The sequence below is a fragment of the Adiantum capillus-veneris genome, chromosome 7, assembly GCF_014529385.1.
Source record: "Adiantum capillus-veneris isolate H3 chromosome 7, ASM1452938v2, whole genome shotgun sequence".
NCBI classification, from domain to species: domain Eukaryota; kingdom Viridiplantae; phylum Streptophyta; class Polypodiopsida; order Polypodiales; family Pteridaceae; genus Adiantum; species Adiantum capillus-veneris.
Genome location: NC_140937.1, coordinates 70855919 through 70870760, shown reverse-complemented (window position 1 = coordinate 70870760; position 14842 = coordinate 70855919). Strand labels below are relative to the sequence as shown.

Here is a 14842-nt window from a genome sequence, read left to right as displayed (position 1 = left end):
TAGCCCACATCCGGAGTGGATTAGCTCCGACATAGTCTCCTCGGTGATGACCTTTCCGGCTTTGATGACACACATCTGACACATACAGCTCCAACAGACCATTTTGGAGCGGATTTCCCACGAGCGAGTTCAACTCTTGGATGGCGTTTATGACCACAGGTGGCTGGTTGATGAGTTTTTTTAATCAACGAGATTGTGTGCTAGATTCTAGAGCAGATCATGCGGCATAGGTTTTGTGCTCATGTATGACTGTGTGGGTCACTTAAGAAAGTAGTTTCAACACGGTTTTGTGTGGTTTTATGCTATGTATGGAGAGTCTTACAAGATGGCGAGCAATTTTTTTCGAGCAATGAAAAAAACGAGCGAGTCCCTCAATAAAGTTATTTGTGAGCCAATGAAAAGAGATGGTCGTAAAGTATGACAAAGAAATAATTCAAGAGACAATGCACACCGTAAATACAAAACAAAATATTATTATACACAAATCAATGCAGATTAAGTGACATGACAATGTCTTTTCAAACAATACAATACACAAGAGCTATAGAGTAGGAAATATTGCAAAACACACTACCATCCCAAAGCTTAGAGCAACAAGGGAAAAACCATCTCATCGATATTTATGGTTGCACATAATTTAACTTGAATTACCTTTATCATCAATAAAGAGATGCAACCTTTGAGGCCTATCTTTTGGGCAACCATCATCTAGTGGGTCCGACATCATGCGGGTTGCATGTGCCTCTATGTATACAATCAATGCACTTCATTTGAAAAAAATACACAATATTTATTTCAAGAGAACAACCATGATCACATCTTGAAATGTACAAACACCTAAATGTGTCCCCCCCGAAGGCCCTGGTTGCCTCTTCTTTCTTGTTCTTTTTGCCCCTATGCCTTACCATAATACCTTCCTTGCTTGCTTCTAGACCACATCCACAAGTGCTCATAACCCCTCCTACAATGAGGATCTGATTATGTCACCAAGCTCTTTAGTCTAACATTGACTTTGATTGACGGTAATTGTGGCTCCTCTATGCCTACAAAGAACGTTGGATGGCTACTTCCATGGCATTGTTATCTCTCAGCTCACAACTACATTCTTTTGTCAAGTCCTCCTATGCCCACCTCCTCAAACTACTCATCATTCACTAAGACCACATGACCTCAATCTTCGTCTTGTATAGGTCGTGAACCTAATATGTGGAGGTGATTGCATATGGACTGAGAGAGTTGCATGGTCTTGCCAAAAGAGTTGCTTAGGGCTCTTGGAACAGGGCTTGAAGCTAGGCCAGACACACACCCAGGGATTGCCCATAGAGAGAGAGAGACTTATACATTTCTTGCATGGATATATGAAGTGCCATTGCCACATGTAGATGGATCTAAATACGTATGGTTTCAGTAAAGCTATACAATGTGTACCTAAGAAGGTTTTTTTTAATAAAAAAATCAACTTTAGTAGGCCTTCTGATGACCTTTGTGAAAGTACTCCAAACCAATACCTGCTGATGTGGACTAGTTTCAACATAGGGTAGTGCCATCATCGTCAACAATGGATCCGAGCACAAGTGCTCTAGTTTTTTAAAAATTTTAATAGAAAGTTGACAAGTCATTAAAACTTGATCACATATACAAGTCGTGGTTATGTTGGAGAGGACAACTGCAAGAAACACGGACCCCGCTTCTGCAACATGCTCGTGAGCATCTTTTTTTATAATACAAATGTTGGGAGAAATAAGGAGACTCATCACAATGTTGTATATTGCTCAAATTGGATCTAGTGATCCATGAATAATAGCACTCTGTTGGCGAAAGATATATCAGCCATATATATAGCTATTGGGCATGAGAAAAACCTGCTCGAACCAGTCCGCGCCGGCGCGGACTGGTTTTGACAGGTTTCAAAAGGGAGCGGCCCACAACAAAATCTAGCTGGAGAGCGACATTTTGTAGCTAAAGAGCGACATTCTTTGCTAGGCCTAGTTGGAGAGCCGTCGACGGTAACCACGGACCCTTCCCCTTCACGCTTGTGCATGCTTGGTAGCATTTTTTAATATATAATACAAATGCCGACTCATCATGATGTTGTATTCATCAAATTGGTAATAATAACTCTCGACTGGTGAAAGATATATCGGCCATATATATGCACGAGGAAAACTTGCTCGAACTAGTACGCATCGGTGCGGACTGGTTTTGACAGGTTTCAAAAGGGAGTGGCCTGCAATGAAGTTTAGCTGGAGAGCAGAATTCTATCATAAGCCTAGCTGGAGAGCAGCCAACAACAAAGCCTAGATTGAGGGCATTCTGTGCTAACACATCTGGCTGTGAGGGAGCTTCACAGAGTGGAGAGGGGACGAGCAAAGCTGATAATTTGAGTTGCGATGAGCTGGGACGTCTCAGTGGTGCCGAGATGATTCGGGCATTAAGATAATTGTCGAGTAAGCTGGATGAAACTGTCTCGCTTCTATGAGCACACCATGGCAGAGAATTCTAACTCTCTCGCCTCTATGAGCACACTGCATCAACACCTTGTGCTGCTGCTAGAACTTCACTCTTTCTTGTCATTTTCCACCCTTCCTTCTCCTAGCCCACCACTCCTCCCACCCGTTTTGTTATCCACCCTCTTGCCACGTCAAAGTCAAAACCTTGGGCAGTGCTTTCTCAAGCATGGAGCCTTTTGGACTCACAACCCGTGATTGCAATCCATAATTTTGAACAATGAGATGTGTAGTGAAGCGTTCATAACGCTAAAAAACGAGGGCATCCATGTGGGACGGCCATGAGTTAACCCGAAGACAGTGACGACAAGAGTGTTGTTCACCACCACGGCCGTTCTCTTACGTACCCCATCACATTTCACCCATGCGGTGGTGCCAAAGGAGGACAAGAATTCAGTTTTGCTGAAGAGACAGTGTTCTTCGCAATGCAAAAATTTCCAAAAGTGTCAATTTGATAGTGTGTCCGTGAATGAAAAAGGCAACCTCATAGGCTTCATGAATGTGACATCGAGAGACGAGAAAGGTTGCTAGTTTGGGGGTGGTTGAAACACCCTCCAGAAGGGGCTCTTACCTTCAAAATTGCAGATTTCCCATTCAATCCCACCTTTTTGAATTGAAGACAATGCCCATGCGGAAAAGCAACCGGCTACTAGCCTATTTATACTGTTGTAGTCGTCGTTGAAAATGAGTGGTATAGGGTTGCACACCTGATTATAGAGGGCCTTCCAATTCGACGGGCCAACCATCAAAAAAGCAATTGTAAGATCCATAGGGAAAGGTATTCTTATTACATCTATCGGTCTTGAGTCAATGTTAAAACTCAAGTGTAAAGAGTCAATATCCCTACCTGCATAGTGTTCTTTTCCTTGGTGAACCGGGTGTTGGCCAACAGTCTCATGCTATCAAGATGTCTACAATTTGAGCATTTTGAGCATGTGCATCGAGTGGAAGGATGGCAAGGATAGCTAACTATGTTAGCCCATGCTTATGATCCTCACATTTGAGAGCTTTTAACTCACTACAACAAAAGAAGGTGTTATCGACGCATATATCGACACTGCCCGTCGCTATGAGCGTCGCTATACGTGTCGCTGTGAAACCAGTCGCTATTAGCGACGCTGATAGCGACGCGTATAGCGACGCATATAACGACGACCATAGCAGAAAATTTTTTTCTTGGGCAGAGGGCAGGTAGCCTGGCCTGTGTTCAGTTAAAAGATGGACACAGCCACAGCCAGACTTCCTGCCCTTTGCCCAAGAAAGCGAGCAGCACCAAAATATCAACCATGCTCCCGCGTGCAAAAATTTCGGCAGAGTTCCCTTTGTTTTTACATAAACTTTAAAAAAAAAACCATATCATGTATACGCCTCCTACATGCTATCCATGTAGGATCTCACATGAGATTTAAGGCCTATGAAAGACAACCGTACCAACTAAAAAGCATAGCCATAACTTAAAAGCATAACCATAACTTAAAAGCATAACCATAACGAACCATAACCATAACTTAAAACCATAACTTAAATCCATAACCGGCTATAATCACTTTGATCAAAACCATAATGCAGATAACCATAACCATAAACAAAATTAACAATAACCATAAGCATAACCAGAAAGAGAAACAATAACTGTCTATACAATGACAATGACAATAATCATAACCATAAGGGAAACAATAACTGTCTGAACACTAACTGTTTGCACAAAAAAGAGACACACAAGCGTGTTTGTGTCTCACAAAGCATATAGATGAAATCTGGTCCACTAATGACTAGGCGTCGCAACCTGCACATAGGACAACTCACAAAATTAGTATTGATATTACTTCACATATACTGACTTAATTAAATTAACTCACACATATTAACGTCTCACCTCAGGCGATCAACGAGACTGTAAGGCCTCCCAGTCTGCAGGCTCTCCTGAAGCTTCAAGATCATTCAGTACTTCATAGATACCTCTGCGATATCCATCTGACTCCTCCTCGCCTGATGGAGCTTGATGCATCGCAAGATTCTGCGTTTATACAAAAATCAAAGTAATAAGAATACATGATTCATCGCGTTTTAAAAAACGCCATAGTTAAAATTGGATTAGAAACTCACAAACTCATAGCGAAAGGTGTCGAAGCCTCCGCTGCCAAGATGAGATGTCCCCCTAGTCATCTGTCGTACCTGCGCGGCCTCACGCTGCTGTCTGAACCGCGTGGCCGCTCTCCGCTCATCCTCCCTGATCTGCAGCCACGTCTCATGTGGGATGCCCGAAGGCTTCGGCGAGCCGGTCCTGAAAGCCTTCCGAGCTACATCTCGTCGATGTTTGATGGTGTCCAATGCAACACCCTTGATCCACCGTGTCGAAACAACAGAAGAACCCAGAGCAGGCTGGTACTCTCTCAGGATGGTCTCCACTATGTAAGTGACTTTTTCCTTTTCTTGCTGATCCCAAGACATCAGAATGCTGGTCGAAAACTGCAGCTCCACGAGCTGGAGAATCCGCTGTCGCATCTCAGTCTCGACTCTATCCATGTCAACAGAACCATCTCCCCATACAGTATAGAGCTTGGAGGCACTAGGATCGTGTGTCCCCCAAGGTGTCCGAGGTGTGCCAAGAGGTGTGCCAAGAGGTGTGTCGAGAGGTGTGCCTGGGTAAGATGGGGGTCGTGAGCGAGGAGGGGTCGAAGCATCTGTGGACCCTCCTCCACAGTAACCACCACCTCCACTTGACGATCGCCGAGATCAGCGAGTGCGCTTGTGCTGCAGAGATGAGGACGTACGCGCCTCTGTCCCACCCCTAGGTGTCGAAGCGGTCGTGATGGGAGAAGAAGGCGTCGTACCCATAGGCGTCTTGAACCCCGTAGGCGTCCCCCCCCTTGCGTCGGTCCCTCGGGTGTGAAGCCCGGAGGCGTAGTACCCGTGCCTCTAGCTACCCAGTACTGAGAAGCCTCTACCATCTGAGCAGACGTCATCCGTGTAACGAAGCCCATGAATGCATCTGCACTCATGGAAGCGGGATCTGGAATCTCGTCTGCCATACTAAAGTCCTGCACAAAGAAAGTAAAATAAAGCGTCAGAACACAATTGTTTAAATTAACTTTAAGCTTAATTTTAAATCAAAGTCTTCACACAAACACTTACAGGCCTAGGCCTCGACGAGTGAGGCATCATCGATAAGATCTTGCACTGTATCATCGTCTATCTCTAATTGAAAACATAACTCTGCCCCAACTCGTTCTGACAGATTGTCTTCATCCATTGCATCTTCATCTACAAGTGTCAATTCTGGCTCGTCTGCGTCATCCCTCGTATATCTGTCATCTTCCTCTGCCATACCTTCGTCCATCTCATCCAGTGTCATAGTAGTATGGACGTCATCTGACTGACTTTCCTCCAGGAGATCTTGCCCTTCAAATACTTGTTTATTTCTTGGAGCAACCTGAACCACAAACCACCATTGTCGCTCTCAAGGGTCCGGTACAAAGACCACTTGCTCGCAATGTTCGAGGAGAGCAAATGTGTCGCTCGCATCTGTCCAAGTCTTTGTAGAATCTATTTGCACAAGTTTGTTTCCATCTCTGTGTACCGTTGCATTGCGACCAGAAGTAATCACCTTGAACCACTTCACATCCAACAAAAACATCTCAAACCGCCTGAAGATTACTTTCAGGATATCTGACACCAGACCATAGTAATCCAGGTTGCTAGTGCTCTCATTCGTGTCTCTAGCGCTGGCCCTGCTCTTTTGCATGAAACTAACCATTACCCCACTGTCAAACGTGTTTCTTCTGCTGTCAATTTGTTGTGTTCTGAAATGCTTTCCATGCGACCATAGTGCCATGTATGTATGATACTTCCAGTCACATCCAATAGCCAGCTCTTCCTCTTCTAGAGATATGGGTTCTCCGATCTGTCGAGCTGCTCTCACTGTCTTGTCCAACCATGCCATTGTAGGGAATTCAGGTAGAGGAGCGAGATAGTCTGGCAAGGGTAAGCCTCTAGTCGTTCGACTTCGCCTGAAATCCTGTCGCTCTAGATTGCGTCTCTCTTTCTCTTCTTCGTACCTTTCAAGCCATTTTTGCATCGGCGCTGAATTTAGTATACAGAACGTCATGATCTTTTCTCGCATGGCCAGGTTCATTTTCTTCGGCACCCCTTGCCCTTGCGGCTCCTCTCCCACCAATCTTGCATCCTCCTCATCTCTCCACAGTCGAGGCATTTCTCGGTCAGAAACGGATAGAAATTCGGTCGTCAATACAAGAGACTCTTGCACCAGCCATCCTTTTGCCATGCTCCCCTCTGGACGCGCTTTTTGGCGAACAAAACCCTTAAGTCTTTTCATGAACCGCTCTAGAAAGAACATCCAATGGCTGTGGACTGTACCTGCCACTGCAACCTCATCTACTACATGGACGAGCAAGTGCATTTGGATAGTTAGGCATCTCGTGGGTAGATACTTCTCAATCATGCAAACTGCCTCAATGGAGTTAGCCCTTGCGACTGCAATAGATTCCTCCCGTATCTCCTTGGAAGAGATCCACCGCACTAGCTCTGAAATCTTGTATATGCAGGTCCGCACTTCCTCCGTTAAACACCCCTTGATCGCAATTGGAAGAATGAATTGCAAGAACTTATGCCAGTCGTGCGATTTCAACCCTGACAGTTATATAACTCTCTTTCTCTATCTCTCTATTTCCTCTCTCTCTCTCTCTCTCTCTCTCTCTCTATATATATATATATATATATATATATATATATATATAACTCTCTTTCTCTATCTCTCTAGCTATTTCCTATCTCTCTCTCTCTCTACTTACCTCTCTCTCTCTCTCTCTCTACTGATCAAACGAGCGACTGAGCTAGGGAGATCTAGACGTCCACGACTGCGGAGGACTACACAACATCGACAGAGGTTGCATCAGAGGATCTAGCTAGGTCACTTTGGCTCGACATGCATAACGCCCGGTGAGACTACTGACCATGGAGGAGATTGATGAGATCCGTCAGCGACAGCTGCTGGATCTCCTATGATCTACATATCCCAGCTAGCTGGTTTAGCCGTTTAGTCCATACCCAGCAGTTTAGGATTCCATAATATTTTATTTTTTCATCTTCTTACTCTGACTTTGTATCAGATCCATCACATTGTAACTTTCTTGTCTCATGTCTCATAGGTCACTTTGGCCTTTCGAAGACGTTAATATAACATTTCATTTCATTTCTCTCTTTAATTATTTTTCTTTAATTTTAATTTCCTAAGCATACATTAATTCTCTATCTCTCTCTCTCTCTCTCTCTTTGATTACCTACACACACACATTTTTCTCTCTCTCTCTCTCTCTCTCTCTCTCTTTCCTACACACACACACACCTCTCTCTCTCTCTCTCTCTCTCTCTCTCTCTCTCTCTCTCTCTCTTTCCTACACACACACACACACACACACCTCTCTCTCTCTTTCCTACACACACACACACCGCTCTCTGTCTCTCTCTCTCTCTCTCTCTCTCTCTCTCTCTCTATTTCCTACACACACACACACACTCTCTCTCTCTCTCTCTCTCTCTCTCTCTCTCTCTTTCCTACACACACACACACACCGCTCTCTCTCTCTCTCTCTCTCTCTCTCTCTCTCTCCTACACACACACACACCGCTCTCTCTCTCTCTCTCTTTCCTACACACACACACACCGCTCTCTCTCTCTCTCTCTCTCTCTCTCTCTCTCTCTCTCTTTCCTACACACACACACACGCGATGTAGAGAGAGAGAGAGAGAGAGGGGTTGGGGGGGGGGGGGGGGGGCGCATAATACCTGCGCAGCAGGTGGAGGCCAAGTTTCACTTTTTTTCCCCAAATTTTTTTGCGTCGCTATACGCGTGGGAAATAAAGCCTTTCCACGTGTATATCGACGCACATTGCGACGCGTATATCGACGCCCGCTAATTTCGTCGATATACGCGCGTCGATATCTCCATGTTGTGTTGTAGTGACTTTGCCTATGTATGAGTTTACAGTGACGAATACACATGCTCAATTTGTATTTTGGAATATGTTTAACAAGATAGTGATAGACTTGCTAGGTACTCGAGTGGCCTCAATGACTTACTAAAAGTTTGTTAGTTCCAAATGTTTTTGGTATTTTTGATGCATTTATAATTAACTTCTTTATATGTACTTGTGTGACTTGGGATTTTGTAAGGACCTCAACATGTAAGGAGGTTTGAGATTTTGAAGCCTCCACTGCTTTGTGGTAATTTTAGGTGTACGACCCCTTTGTGTTGAGGTGCTGGTCGAATCCAACATGCCATGATTATTTTCTTCAATATACCTTACGCTTGTATGAATTGTTCAAAGGTGTTGCTCATATTTGCTCGAAAATTGGCTTCGCTTGGTTTTCTTTGCTCGTTGATTGGAAAGCCTCTGTATGCATATGTGGATACTACGTGAGCTAGGTATAGCTCGTAGGTGGCAGATTCACAGGTTTACATGTATTTTGGACGAGTACAATCGTCCATAGAGCCACTTGTTCAAGAGTGAGCTACATTGCCATGGTTTTGGCAGTTTATGTATATCGTATGTGGTTTTGCCTACTAAGACATTGATTGTCAGTTCATGGTTTATGATGCAATTTTGGTGAGGTTTTTAAGATTTTGTTCCAGATTCAGGGAAAACTCTGCCATTTTTCTTAGATTCTTGCCATGATTTGTGCGTATCTGCAATTTACTCTTTGATGGTTTAGTGATCGAGCATGACTCCACTTTGGCAGTGATCGAGTTTTGACTCTCACTTTTATAGGTCTTGTCAGTTTGTACACAAATTTGGTGTTTCTTATATTTACTCTCGCAGGAGTGAGAGTTGCATATGCTTGCGTGGCTACAAATTACATACAGTCACCAAGCAAGATAGTGTGTGGGTGGAGCTTTCCTCAAGCAAGAGAGTGAAGGGCTCCTTATTCTTTTGTTATATGAACAATAAGGAAAGGATGTACACATAGTGGGCGGACGGGGCCGCTGCTAAGCGATTGTCGGTTGTGGGCAAAGGCGTAATGCATTTACCCCAACATTTACATAGATCTTTAAAGGAAACAATGTGATTTTAGCTTAGAAAGTGGTCAACTTTTTCATTTTTACTTAAAATTTGATTTAAAAAAATCAAGAAATATAATGAATAAGGAAACAAGATTATTTGGCAAAACCTTTTTAACAAAAAACACCTATTGCCATGCCCATCAATAGGTGTAATGGTCTTTTGATGGAAATCAAGAGTTATTTAAAACTTTACTGTTTTAAAAAGAGAGAGAAGTTGAAATTAAAACATTATACTTGAACCTTTTGAGGAAGTCTTTGCCTCCCTGGTAGTTTGTAATCAAAACACATCTAGCTTTATTACCATACTCTTTCAAATTTGAACCGAGGAGGATAGTAGCTAATCTCTAATAATTTTTAAGTTTGACATGGATAACAACCAATAGGTCCTTTGACACCTGTAATATGTATCCAAGGCTAGCAAAATTTATTGTCTTGTTTATATGGATGGTGGTGAGAATCTCATCCTTGCTTAAAGAGGTTTAATTTAGTTGTAGTCTAACCCTACAGATGAAGACCTAGTTCATCCATAGACTCATTTCTTCTCATGATATAAGGATAATTGGAATGAATCCTTCTGTAATAGTGTTGCTTGACCATGCACCGAGTTCTTTGCAGTTGAGGTTCCATGTATCTTGGGCCTAGACAAGGATCATGCATCCCCTCATTTGGGATTGCAAGATATCTTGTTTTCCCAGACTATGTAGGAAATTTGGTCGCAAGGGGCTTTGTCTAGGCTATGTGCGAATTGATAGACATTTTGGCCGATTGACTTTCTTCATATTTCTTATGATACTTTGATGCACTATTTTCTATTGAGACAATGACTGATGCTATTTTCCAGGCTATAGAATAGGTTTGGTCTCTTGTTTGGTATATAAATATCGAGGACATGTGTCAAATGTTGATGGCTCCATTCTCTATGCAAGAGATGCCTGATGCATTACTTGGTATTAATGGTGCTTCTTATCCTAGTGAGGATGGTTTGAGGCTCCAGTAATTCTTGCAGCATTGGGATACGCTTTCCCATGTTTTGCTTCAAGGTTTGAAACATATTTTTTATGTAGGAGTGATGCCTCCCTCTACATCTTCTAGGTTGATTTCTCTTCTGTCGGGTAGAGATTCCTCTTGATCAAGATAGTGGACGCCATGTTGGAGTCTGAGGGGTTGGTCAAGGGTAGCATTCATGGTGGATAGAGAGTGTGAAGACTCAATAAGATAGAGAATGAGACAAAGACTTGAATGCCTTCTTTTGCATATGTGAAATGATACAAGAGTGCTTCTTTTATAGGCCTTGGCACTTGATTACATCGCGGGTGACACAGACATTGGTTACATCACTTAGTGCATCATGGACATGGTAGATATGCTAATGCATCATGGCCATCTAACTAAGCTTAGAGGTAGGTCGTATGGTGTACCATTATCATAGGCTTACCAACAATCCTCCCCTTAAGCCTTTGCTTATGGTTGGGTGAAAATGATGGAGATGCTAGGAAAAAGACCCACTAAAAAATCCAAGGAAAGAGGCCTTGATTGTGATAGGTGTAAAGAGAGTCTGGCGATGGAGTGTTGCCATATAAAGAGAGTATATTATTGCCAAGTAAGAGAACCTTGTAGTGTCACAAGAGTCCTACTTTGAGAGCGTCCCCTTAAACAAGTGCATGGTAATAGAGTGTCTTCATTGAGACAGAGGTATAGTGGACTCAACATGATGTATTTATAAGGTAGTCTTATCACTTGTGCACCAATATCGAGAGGGTAGTGTCTAAAAATTCTTATTTTGTCCAACATGTCTTGATAATAGACATGTTGTGATGGAGTGTTTTTGAAAGTTGTGGTTCTATTGATGTTCGCTTTGGACATATTTTTAACGTTACTTGTTAGTTGCCAAATAATTATTACATGTATATAACACAATTTTGATGCTCACCATGAGAATGAAGACATCAAATAAGCCCATCTTTGTGGTACAAGGTCATGTGAATGGGCATCATCCAAAATCTTTCTTGGCTATGTGAACCGAGGATTATTACAGATGATTGTTCAAATATGAGAATGTGGAAGAAAGCTCTTTAAGGTGAATGATGAACAGAGTTCAAATCCATGTGGTGCATGGAAACCTCCCTTCCTCTATGCGTGTGTGTGTGTGTGTGTGGCCCCTCTTGGGCACAACATGGGAAGCTATGGTTGTATCAAAACTTTAGCTTGGAGGAAGTGGGTTAAGAGGCCCTACTCATATTGAACACAATTATGACATGCACATTGGTCACTCTTGGATGTTAAGGTTATCTTGCATGGTTGCTCTTGTGTTCAGCCTGATTTCCAACTTGAGATCACAATCTAGCCGAGCAAGGTCACTTGTTTTTTTGGATCTACAATATATTGGAAGGAAGTTGTTACATTCAATTTCTTCTTCAAGACAAAGTTTGGCTAGCAATCATAATCATTGGGTACCACACATGTAATGAGTTGCGATCAACCACCGTTAGTGCTACCAAACCCCTTACATGTGGGTAATCTCAGCCTTACCATCATTTCCCAAGCTACATATGATCCTCCTCATATTGTAAAGATTTATTTTACCCTCATCCATATGGGGAGATTCTCGAATAGTCCAAAACTTTCTTGTTGTGTATCTCCCTCTATAACTGCATTACAAGAGACTTGCTTTTTCATCTTCTCCACACTTCATCTGCCTTCTCCTCCCTTTTTGGGTTCTCTACAAATAAGCAGTGTTCAACATGCTTTTCTTTGGATTTTCTCTCAGACTCAAGGGACACACAAGCTCAATTCTGAAGATGACACACACAAGAAGGAGCACACATGTCCACTCCTTATACTCTCTCTTGGACACGCCAAAAAACATTACCTCCCTCTCCTCATTACAATATATCACCTATCCCACAAAAATTCATGAAAGGGACACATCTATTCATTGTCTTGTTATAGCACATGAGACCTACATTTTTCACTCTCAACATCATCCATTAGTGTGGAAAGCATTGGTATGGGTTCCAAAAACCTCACTGTACAAAATAATAGCATTCTTTTAGTATGAAGTTATTGAGATCTCAAGCTGAGAGACCTCTTTACCTCTAATTTGTTCTTCTAGCTATGGTATATCCAATGATATCCCCTCTCTTACAAAGGTTGATTTCCACCTTTACTTTATTTATGATATACAAGTGTGTGATATGTATCTTGCAATGGGAAGGTGATGTAGGTTGATTGAAGGAGCTCGTGCAGAGTTCATTGATGGTCTAAACCTTGCAATATTGGAAAAATTGGGAGTTAATAGATGTCAATAGTAATGACAATTTTGAGCTATGGTCTTAAAAATATCATGAGAAATATAGTATGTGATTGCATGCTTGTGACCCAAGGAGAAAGAAAAAACTATATGTAAGTATGGTGGGAAGGTGGCACTATCCTCACCCAATTATTATAAACTGTAGGGAGCGTGCCCTTCCCTCATATGCTTCTTTTTTCTGCCAATGTTAGAGAGTTATGATATGGTCCTTCTCTGGCGTTGGATGGTCATGTTTGCTTCTCCTCAAGTATTGGAGGGTCACCTTTTTTTGGATTTGCAATGCATCTAGAGGAATTCATTACATTGCAATCACATACTACATTTCTCATGGTCTTTAAAATATCATGAGAAATGTAGTATGTGATTGCATGCTTGTGACCCAAGGAGAAAGAAAAAACCATATGTAAGTATGGTGGGAAGGTGGCACTATCCTCACCCAGTTATTATAAATTGTAGGGAGCGTTCATTTCTCCACCAATGTTAGAGAGTTATGATATGCTCCCTCTCTAGCATTGGATGATCATGTTTGCTTCTCCTCAAGTATAGGAGGGTCACCTTCTTTTGGATTTGCAATGCATCAAGAGGATATCATTACATTCAAGTTTTCAAAATAGTGGCATCATGATGATCTTGTTGTAGAATTGTACGTGGATACAAACATTGTATCTTGGGTAGTAGCAAGGATTGTATAGGCTTGCATAGCATTGAAGGTGGAGTTAACAGAAAACATTACCAAATCTCCCAATCTCTTGGCACAAGATGTCTGCAACACAAGAAGGGGATAGGGGTTCGTATATGCATTGTCACTTGACCCGCATGTCTTAACAATTAGTCCCATGGCCTTGCATCCTTACACACTAAACCATCAATTGATTCTCCACTATTGAGCCCAATTGCTACTCCTTGTTGAGCATCACTGCTAGGTACCTTGTACCTCATCACAACTCACCAAATTACTACCTCTAGAGATATTGTCCTATTTTTCATTGTTCATTGCTCCATAAGTCAGACTTGCATCATCTTCTTCCTCATGGCTATCTCACAACTCACCAATTACTGTGGTAGGGTTGAAAAGCATATGTGCATCCGAGCTCCTTAGAGAACTAGAGTTTGCTACCCACACCATCTAGCATGATTTTGCATTCAAGTTTCGTGCAATGCACATTGGTGTTCACCTCCTCACTACCTCGTCTTTGGTAAGATTCAAGACAAAGCTGTAGTGGTCCCTCCATGGATGTGGAAAAGGAAATGGTCCAATGGCTTTGGACCATCATCTTCCCGCATATGTGCATTCCCTTCCATATCCAAGAGTCTCTATGTTACTTCACTTTCCACCTTGCCGTCTACATTATGACCACTACAGGCCTCATGCATGAAGCCGATCACACTACGTAAGCATCAAGGATGGGTTTGGACCTTGTTAGGACACCAACCATCATAATATGATGCTTGACAATCTTGTACTCAAAATGTCATCATATATCCCCCCTCATCCTTGCCATGCATTGTTGACCGGGAAATTAGTCACATGGAATGCCATTTAGATCCAATCATGGAGGTTCTTGTAGCAACTCCCCACATCCATACAATTATCCAGTAATAAAACATGCCACAATCCATAATATTAGATGACTGGAAGGCATGCCAGGCTACAATCCACACTCCTCATGCATCCATAACCACAATGGGTGAATTTTTGATGCCACCATTGGTACAACCACCATAGGTTTACATGTAGTATGCGTTCGCATAGCTCCGAGCAACTTATACTTGAGTCCCTCTATTAAATCTTATTATGTATCATTTGATACTCCCTACACCATGCAACCAGACAAATCCTTTGACATGTACTAGATGACTCATTGTACGTCAAGGTCAAAGAAACAATTTTGGAAGCAAACCACACCTCCTCTTAGATTTTGATGTGCCCAATATTTTCTA

At 42.4% G+C, this 14842-nt stretch overlaps 1 protein-coding gene across 1 annotated transcript in view; it reads right to left on the bottom strand.

The window, feature by feature from the left end:
- Positions 1-4111: 4111 nt before the first annotated feature.
- Positions 4112-14842, bottom strand: part of LOC147454028 (uncharacterized) — a 32013-nt gene continuing 21282 nt past the window's right edge. The window contains exons 3-5 of the mRNA XM_086516038.1: positions 4617-5551; positions 4387-4527; positions 4112-4296 (exon numbers count right to left, since the gene is read on the bottom strand). Of these exons, the coding sequence (XP_086372164.1) occupies positions 4396-4527; positions 4617-5036 (552 nt within the window). The 5' untranslated portion in view covers positions 5037-5551 and the 3' untranslated portion in view covers positions 4112-4296; positions 4387-4395. The remainder of the gene's footprint in view (positions 4297-4386; positions 4528-4616; positions 5552-14842) is intronic.